The following is a 9,483-nucleotide window of genomic DNA, read 5'->3' as shown; positions in this document are numbered from 1 at the left end:
TCAGCCAGAGAAGCAGTAGTCTTCTACGTTGTTGCCTTTGAAGCCCTGGAGCTCCTGGTGGTCCAGCACTCGGTAGTTGAACGCCACGCGGTTCACAAACTTCCCGCTGGACACCAGCCTCACCACCGTGTTGTCACAGCCAATCTTCATACGGGCTGCAGGGGCGCAGACGAGGACATAGACAAGGACAGAGACGAGGACATAGACAGGGATGCAGACGAGGACATAGACGAGGACATAGACGAGGACATAAACGAGAACATAGACGAGGACATAGACGAGGACATAGACAAGGACATAGACAGGGACATAGATGAGGACATAGATGAGGACATAGACAGGACACACACAGGGACACAGACTTTAGCTTGTTTCATAGGATGGTTTCATTCTGTACCTCACAAGATAGCGTTGCTTCATTTTCTGCATCAAATCTGTTTATTGATCCGGTTTAGGGGGACAAAACTGGGACATTGGCACCAACATTCAATAATACTACCAACACACTTCGCTGTGTGTGTCTCTGTAGGGCGTTGGGGGGGACAGAGGGGACAGAGGGATCTCTTACCGGGGCTGTTGAAGGAGAAACAGAGGTCGGCCACAGGGATCATCTTGGACGTGTCCACGCCGTTCCCCCCGAGCAGCTCCACGAAGTCCCCTGCCTCCACACAGCCGGGCCGGGACCTCTGGAGAGACCGCCGAGAGCAACGCGGGTTCACCATCACTCGCCTTCACAGCGTCGGAAGGGGTTCGACAACAAACAACACATCGGCGTTTAAAAAAAAACATACATACCGGATGATGGGGCCTCGGCAGAGGGGCGTCTCCGTTCACCTCCACGGGGAAGTCGTTGACGTGTCCCAGGCTGAGCTCGGAGATCTGGATCTCCGCAGGGTAGATGATGGAGAAGCTGCAGTTCCTGTGGTGCTGGGGGATCACCATCGTAAAGCTGCCCTCTGGTGTCTGGGAGATGACATTGCAGGCTGAAGAAGCGGGAGAAATGTGAAAATATGCATTAGTTAAGAGTAAGGTTTAATAAAACCAAGTTTGATTCTGTTTGGTCGTATAGTGTGAACATATGTGCATGCATACACCCACACAACACACTTACACACAAGGACACATACGGGTTATAGCCACTAGAGTAGTTATAGCCACTAGAGTAAAGAGAGGTTGAGTTTAAACTTCAGAAGCTCTGTGCATTGGGACATCTACCAGCTACAGAATACTGGCTACTCATGTGATGACGTGACTTCACAATCCAACCTTGTTTACAAAGACGGTTATGCAATCGGTAGTACTGTGCCAACTACTCAAGACAAAAATGTACTTTGTGTTGTGTTTTCTGGGAGAGATTTGCAGGGTGCACATTTGGACAGGGACAAATCTCGACTTAAAATACACATGGCTCATACACTCTGGCTCGAACCTCTGCACAAACCTCCCCCTGCAATAACTGGATGATATCAGCGTAATGTGGAGCCGTAGATCTCTCTCATGCGTGACACACTAAAGCTGTAGTACTGGCAAACCTTTCTCCCGTTGCTACACCGAGAAGCCGAGGCTCTCAGCCAGACCGCCGTCAGCATTCGTTTGACTCTCACAACCTTTATTTACAGTGTATCCATAGCGAATTTCAGAGAAGAGGGAGTGGGAGTCCGGTGGGAGGAGGCTGTTTTCTAGCCTGGCTTCGTCGCACCCAATTCGCAGAGCTGCGAAGGGGGCTGGAAAGCTCGCGGTTGCTTTCCGATTCCCGAGGGGCGTCGCCGACGGGCGTAGATTAAAATGCCTCTGGATGCAATTGGATAGACCTACGACCAATCAGCGAAAATGCCTCTACGGCGCTTCTCTGTTCCGTCATCTTATTAAGCCCGCCCCCTATTAGATAAACGGTTGTGATTGGCAGGAACTAGTTTCTGTTTGAGCGGATTCCATTAGAGCTCTTGGATGTCCAGACTGATCTGCGGAGTGAAATTGAATGTGAGCTCGCGAGATCAGGCTGGCAAACGCTGGCGCCATTTTCTACGGTACCGCCGCCAGGGTCTAAAGACGTCTCTTGAAGACTGTGATCAGATTCAGATTCATATTCAGATATGGATTCAGATTCAAATTCAAATTCAGATCAGATCAGATCAGATTCAGATTCAGATTCAGATTCAGATTCAGATTCAGATTCAGATTCAGATCCAGATTCAGATTCAGATTCAGATTCAGATTCAGATTCAGATTCAGATTCAGATCCAGATTCAGATTCAGATTCAGATTCAGATTCAGATTCAGATTCAGATCCAGATCAGATTCAGATTCAGATGGCCTCACTCACGGAAGGGGTTGGCGAGTTTCCTGACGGTGAGCGTGAAGCTGCTCCCGGCGGTTTGGACGCGGAAGAAGACCATGGCCACGTTCTGGGAGGAGCGCACGGTCCTCCTGACCGCCGCCGAGTCACAGTAGTCCACGTAGCGCTCGTACGCAGGCAGAGGGTGGTCCTGGGAGCTGGGGAACTTCTCTCCTTTCATCACCCAGCCGTCGAACACCTACAGGGGGGTAGGGGGAGGGGTTAGGGGGAGGGGACAGGGGGAGGGGATAGGGGGAGGGGACAGGGGGGTTCACTGTGAGTAACATAAAACAGAATTCACACAAGGACTCTAGCCATGTGAGGGACAGTCGAGATTAGAGATGTAACGGTATGAATATTTCATATCATGATTATAGTGACCAAAATTATTACGGTTATCATGGTATTGTTAAAATGTGCGGAAGATGTTGAAAAACTATTGATACACATTGACAGCATTTCATAAGTTTTATATTGAGAACCACGAATAAAATTAGCAGCACTATACACTTTTTGTTTGCATAAACATTAAAATAATGCTGTTGCTAACTTTTGTCGATGTTGGACAGTATTTACAGTGAGTTTTTCAAAACATGGAAATCAAACGGTTTTAATGATAATTTTATCGTGATAAATTAAAACAGATTTTGTCGTGGTTTATCATTATACCGGTTATCGTTGCATCCCTAGTCGAGATCCAATCCAGACACAGAGCAGCATAGTGACCCTGAGGAGGTACAGAGGTTCGAGGCCGTCTGACCAGGCTGGGTGGACGCTGGGTTGTTGTTTCTCCTGTATTTTAAAAGGAGCTTGTACCTTAATCAGCAAGTGTGTCTGTGTGCTGTTGTGCCTGTGGTGGTCGTAATCCAGGGTGAAATATAGACCCACCAGAAAACAGGAAAACAATGTTACCTTCCTATTTCCTTGTGCTACGTACTGTATACAAATGAGTGGAGATTACCTGAGAGTGCTAAGAGCCAGTGTTCCCAGGGCAGACCTCAGACCAGGGGGGGGGGGTGAAGAAGGGTTTACGGCTGAACTCAACTGCCCCCTCCTGGGGAGGAAGACTGCTCGGGGTCCTGGCAACGCTCCAGTGAAGATCCCACGGAATCTATCACTCTAGAAACGGTGTCATCTAAACTGCAAAATTCTGAAACCTTTGTTGTCTGTGTTCGATATGAACGTCTGCTCCTCTACGTCGGGTCGATTAAAGAGCAGACACTCGAAACGTCAAGTAAAAAGTTTATTCTGGAGAATTTGAGTGTGCGAGTTCTAGTCTTTTCATTGTGATTATTACCTAACCCAGCACCTCAAGAACTGTACTTTTTCCACTGCTGAAACCCCAAATTTCCTCCACGGGGACTATTAAAGGGGGGCTATTAAAGTATATAACCTATTATCTTATCTATCTAAGAAGTGATGTTTGTATCTTTTCTATACTTTTCATGTGTTTGACATCGTCTTCTCCCTCCAGTTCTGCTCCGGGTGGCGGGGATGCGGTGTGTGTGTGTGTGGGGGGGGGGATGCGGTGTGTGTGTGTGTGGGGGGGGTCTGGTCACCTTGATGAAGTCCCCTCCTCTGCAGTCGATGTTCACATTGTCGTACTCCACGCTGATGACCTCATTAGGCTCGGCGATGAAGAAGGCAGCACAGCTGAGATGAGGCCGGTCTGCAGTGAAGGTGAACTGACCCTCCACCGCCACCATGTCCAGACACCCTGATACCCAGAGAGAGAGAGAGAGAGAGAGAGAGAGAGAGGGAGAGAGAGAGGGAGAGAGAGAGAGAGAGGGAGAGAGGGAGGGAGAGAGAGAGAGAGAGAGAGAGAGAGAGGGAGAGAGGGAGGGAGTGAGGGAGACAGAGAGAGAGAGAGAGAGAGAGAGACAGAGAGAGAGAGAGAGAGAGAGAGGGAGAGAGAGGGAGGGGGAGAGAGAGAGAGAGAGAGAGGGAGGGAGACAGACAGAGAGGGAGAGAGAGACAGAGAGAGAATAAGATTGTACATGTTTTATTACTAGGCTATTTTTTGTTTGATGTGTAAAACTGTAAATAACAGATACATAAAATGTTGTCTTTGTTGTAGTAATTATTAATGAATTATCAGTGAATGAAATTGCATCAAAACTTAATATCTCTACTCACGTAGAGATCGACGGTAAATTAATTCCTCAGGTATTTCTCTTCTTAGCTCCGAATTGAGGAGTGAAAACAGCCCCTCTGTTGTAATTTCGGTGTCCTGCTTGGAAGAAAAAATCAATAGGCTAATGCTAATTATTTTAAATCGTAAAATGACACTGATAAAATCAGCACAAATATGAACCTTGCCTATACTTAATAAATGCATATGTTTGAAAAAAAAATATCTAGGCAACCTAAGGCACGGGTGCCAGCCTAATCATTGGCACACTGGCGATATAAGCACTCAAGAGCAATGGTCAAGCTCCCTATCAGCTGCATGTTAATCACCTCTTGACCAGCCATTCGTTGTTGCTGGTAGCATCCCCGCAAAGAAAGCTCAAATAAAGGGGGTTCAGGCATTCATATCACTAATGGACAGAAGAGTTCGGTTGTGTCCTTCAGGACCGTGTTGTGTGTAGCCTACTTAATGTTTTGAAAATGTTGTTTTCCGTCTAGTGTTAAGCGCCACGTTGAAGCAAGCACGAGAAAACTTTCGCAGATCAGGCAGACAAGGCAGAATCCATAAAACTGTCCAGAAATGGGAATCAGGCCAACACACCCCCCAAATAACGGAGCTGAGCTAAGGACAGTAGGAGCAGGGATCACACTGATTGGTAGACAGGCATCTGTTGATTTGCAGTAGACTAGTAGGCTACCTACCTACCTACACATGGCTTGACAACTCAAATGTGGATGTTTTCACTGCAGCATTTTTGTTTAGTAGCATTCCTGTATAGTACCCTAGTCAAGTAGATATTTCTGATTTGTTTTCAAGAATTGCAGCGCAAGCTTTTAATAAAGCTCATATCTAGCCTATCTCTTACTGTACTTTCCCCTTTTAGACACTTAATGCTGATATGGTGCACTAATTAACTAATTAATTAACATTTCAAACTGCCACTTCATGTCAAAAATATTGCCGACCCCTGGTATAAAAACATCACCTGAATAAGACCGAGTAAAGGCAGGTGTCTCTGAAGTCTTACCTCGAGATACCTGGAGTCTCCCTTGAGGACTGACAGAGACATCACAAGAAAGAAGAGCTGCCCGCGGAAAGTGCCCTCCATAACGGCGTTCAGTACCTCGTCTCTCAACAGCCCGCAGATGGAAAAGTATGAACCTGCGCTGTAGTCACTCCTTTTTATACGACTCACTTGATTCGTTTCATTAAAAAATGCTTCCCGTGAAAATCGATATATAGCCACAGTCAACCCGCTTAGGCTCGACCCCCCCAAGTTGCGTGGCTGTGACGAGCGCAAAGGAGGACTGCTTGAGTGAACAGAGAGAGAGAGAGAGAGAGAGAGAGAGAGAGAGAGGGAGGAGAGAGAGAGAGAGAGAGAGAAAGGGAGGGGGGAGGGGGACTGACAGATGTCGGTGGGCTTAGGACATAATTACATTCCTTGTCTCAACTCAACATGAAGGTTGGTCTCAATTCATTATCTCCCAAAATGTATATTCTCATTTTTTCAATAGGCCTACACCTTTTATGCAGGTATGTTAATAGCCTTATCATTTTTGCAAATACTACGATTTGAGTTTGAGTTTGGTTTTATGCAGAAAATAAAAAAAGATTGATAGACTGTAAAAGTGTTTCATTAGTAACTGCTTCCAGTCTCTGTGTGCATCAACCACTTACTCTTGTTAGTCTACAAGGCACTCAAAGCGCTTTACAATGGCCTCTCATTCACCCATTCACACACCAAAGGCGGTAGCTGCCACGCAAGGTGCTAACCTGCTCATTGGGAGCAATTTGGGGTTAGGTGTCTTGCTCAAGAACACTTCAACATGTGGACAGTCGGAGCTGGGATTCGAACCACTGACCCTTCAATCACTGAACGCCCCGCTCTACCAACTGAGCTACAGCTGCCCCAGCCCCCTAGCTTTTCTATGGAGTAGCGGTGTTTATGAGAACCGGTCATGTGCGTTGGCAAGTCAGAGGTCCCAAGATCAAACCCAAGCCTGCCAAGTGAGGGTGGAAGCAGTTGGCCTACTTACGAGCAACGCAGCTATTAGGCTGCTTAAGCACCTTCGCAACCGTAGAGCCACTTGGCCGGAATTGTAGGGGGGAATTTGATCAACGTGACTGAGGCAGGCAAGGTTTGGCGTAAACACTGTCAGAAGAGATTAGGGAGAGTTGTGTTAATTGTGCTTTGGGCAAAGTTCACAGAGGCTGGAGGTGCGAGAGTGAGTCAGGTAAAAACCTTGATCATCCGGCTGACTGGATTCATCCACTCAGCATCTCTGGCAGCATCCCTATGTGAGTCGGGGTTATAATTGTGACCCGTCTGCAACCACTGCCCCTGGCTGCCCCTGGAGGAGGACGGCTCGGGTGGGAAAACGCAGGAGGACAAACTTCATCGGCGACCGCCTCAGCATGTGTGTGTGTCGTGTGTGTTCTGTGTCTCGCCTATCGCACGTGTGCCGTGTGTCACTGTGTGACAATAATAAACAGCTTCGACTTCGACTATAATACCGTGATTACAATGAATAGCTTGTAACGTTGAACACATCTGAGTGGTTATATGAAAGTGTGGGGCCTCTCGACTCTGAGCAAACACTCATAAACGACCACCGGTTGAATTATTAAGCTGGGCACCAAAGGGACACTTTCAGGCATGGTGCATAGCAAACTATAAACTGCTTTATTCAAGCCAAAAAACCCTGCTATATATAAAGCACCCCCCACAGCTCCCCCCCTACAGATGCACATAAGTAACTAACCCCCACATCCAAAAACCATGACATGCCTCAAGTGAAAACGACACGTTTTCCAGGGATTGAGAGAAGCGGAGGGAGACTGGCTTCCACAGCTCTGCTGCCGTGGTGAATCTTTTTTCCATCCATAGTGCCACAACGCTTTCATTCTTCCCTCCATTTTTGTAAAGCAGATTTCTGGGCGACTGAAGCGCTTGGCAGGTTGAAGGTGTTGTCTTAGCATAAATCATTGTCTTCCCTGCACTTCACACTCTCTCTCTCCCAGTTCCCAGTGTGCCAGGCGGGCTGCTGGGATTCGGGCGGCTGTGTTGGCGCGCTCTGTGGTGCGAGTGTAAAAGTATATTCCTCATGGAGGCTTTGAAATGGGAAAAAATGTCATGTCTTGTTCTGTTTGGACATTTCGCTGCAGCGCGGGTGTGCATGTTGTTGGCTTTGATTGAGTATCTGGGTGATGACGAGGCACACCATGGTTTTATTTCTCAACACAAATGTTGGAGTGAGTAATGATACAGTAGATCAACATTTTAGATCTACGTATATTCATTCCAACATTTATATTGAGAAATAAAACCAATAATAACACATGGTCAGATAATAAATCAGCCAACAAATGCATACACATGCTGCAGTGAATCGCACCCATTCATACCCATTTCGTGTGTGCGTGTGTGTGTGTGTGTGTGTGTTGGGGCATGACTCCTTCTCTTTGTGTGGTTCTGGCCTGTAACAGGTTCCTCTGTGGTTCTGGCCTGTAACAGGTTCCTCTGTGGTTCTGGCCTGTTACAGGTTCCTCTGTGGTTCTGGCCTGTTACAAGGCCCTCTGTGGTTCTGGCCTGTTACAGGTTCCTCTGTGGTTCTGGCCTGTACGTTCCTCTGTGGTTCTGGCCTGTAACAGGTTCCTCTGTGGTTCTGGCCTGTAAGTTCCTCTGTGGTTCTGGCCTGTTACAGGTTCCTCTGTGGTTCTGGCCTGTTACAGGTTCTTCTGTGGTTCTGGCCTGTTACAGGTTCCTCTGTGGTTCTGGCCTGTTACAGGTTCCTCTGTGGTTCTGGCCTGTAACAGGTTCCTCTGTGGTTCTGGCCTTCAAGTTCCTCTGTGGTTCTGGCCTGTTACAGGTTCCTCTGTGGTTCTGGCCTGTACGTTCCTCTGTGGTTCTGGCCTGTTACAGGTTCCTCTGTGGTTCTGGCCTGTTACAGGTTCCTCTGTGGCCTTTCATTGAGAAATGCCAAGCGGGCCCCGAGGTGATTGGATGGAACAGCAAACCGTTGTTGTCGGTCTCTTACGTTGTTATCATGCGTTAGAGATGATGGCAGCAGATTGTTCCTCTGTACGGTATCTCTGTGGCCTGGGCGCTGTGCTAAAGAACCCGATCGCTTACAACGGCACGTCTTTGACGGTGGACACACACTGATCCCCTCATTTCAGGATCCGTCCGCTTGTCCTGGACAGTCTGGACATAGTGTACACAACAAGGTTGAAGGGAAAGAAGCCATTTCTTTTGGAATGCTGTATAATTTGGTGGGTAAGTCCATGGAAGGGGCGGTGCACGGTTATTTGCCGCTACAGGCGTTGGAATAAGAGACGTAGCAGCGTGAGGATATCATCAGCTTGCGTGATCATGCAGCAGCTGGTTGAGTGGTTTCTAAGCCTAACCCAGATGGAGTCTCTCCTCTCGAATTGGGTTTCATAAACACTTGAGACCCGAGGTATTTCATATTGCACAGGACACAGCAGATGCAGGAACTCAGCTACCCCTGAGGTGCTTTCAATGACAGCTTGACAAATGAATTGGAAAGCAAGAATGGTTAGCAAGAATCAAGAAACATATTGTATGGTAAACTGCAGGTGCCTGTATTGCTAGGACACTGCACTCAACTGCCTCCGGACCCACCTTACCAACAACACCAACCCTCCTCTCCACTCCTAGGTCCAGATGTGGCGGTCTGGAGGACAGGGACTTCTCCAGGGTGGCCCCCCCAAGCTCTGGAACCCCCCTCCTCCAGGTCATCAGAGACTCAGAAACCCTCTCAACTTTCCAATCCCACCTCAAGACCTTTCTCATCTCCCCTGTCTTCTCATAGCCTTCCTCCATCCGCTCTTGTGTTTGTGTGGCGTTATGCAGCGTTTGTGCTACGATTGTCTGTTGTTTGTCTCAATACATAATAAACTATGACTGTGACTGACTTAGTTATGTTAGTCATAATGATGAATTATGTTATGATCTACACACCCAAGGAATCAACGCATTCTACACTCACTATCT

General features: G+C 47.6%; 1 protein-coding gene across 1 annotated transcript; it reads right to left on the bottom strand.

Annotated features, from left to right (window-relative positions):
* On the bottom strand, positions 1-5,574 carry crhbp (corticotropin releasing hormone binding protein; the record flags this gene model as incomplete). The annotated part of the gene is made up of 7 exons (XM_084451779.1): positions 1-155; positions 569-686; positions 835-983; positions 2,324-2,534; positions 3,895-4,052; positions 4,472-4,565; positions 5,494-5,574. 7 exons carry the CDS (start codon positions 5,572-5,574, stop codon positions 1-3), a joined length of 966 nt encoding a protein of 321 aa, XP_084307905.1.
* Between the last annotated feature and the right edge of the window lie 3,909 nt (positions 5,575-9,483).

Source organism: Borostomias antarcticus (assembly GCF_949987555.1).
Source record: "Borostomias antarcticus genome assembly, chromosome: 2".
NCBI classification, from domain to species: domain Eukaryota; kingdom Metazoa; phylum Chordata; class Actinopteri; order Stomiiformes; family Stomiidae; genus Borostomias; species Borostomias antarcticus.
This window is presented reverse-complemented; position numbering and strand designations above follow the sequence as displayed.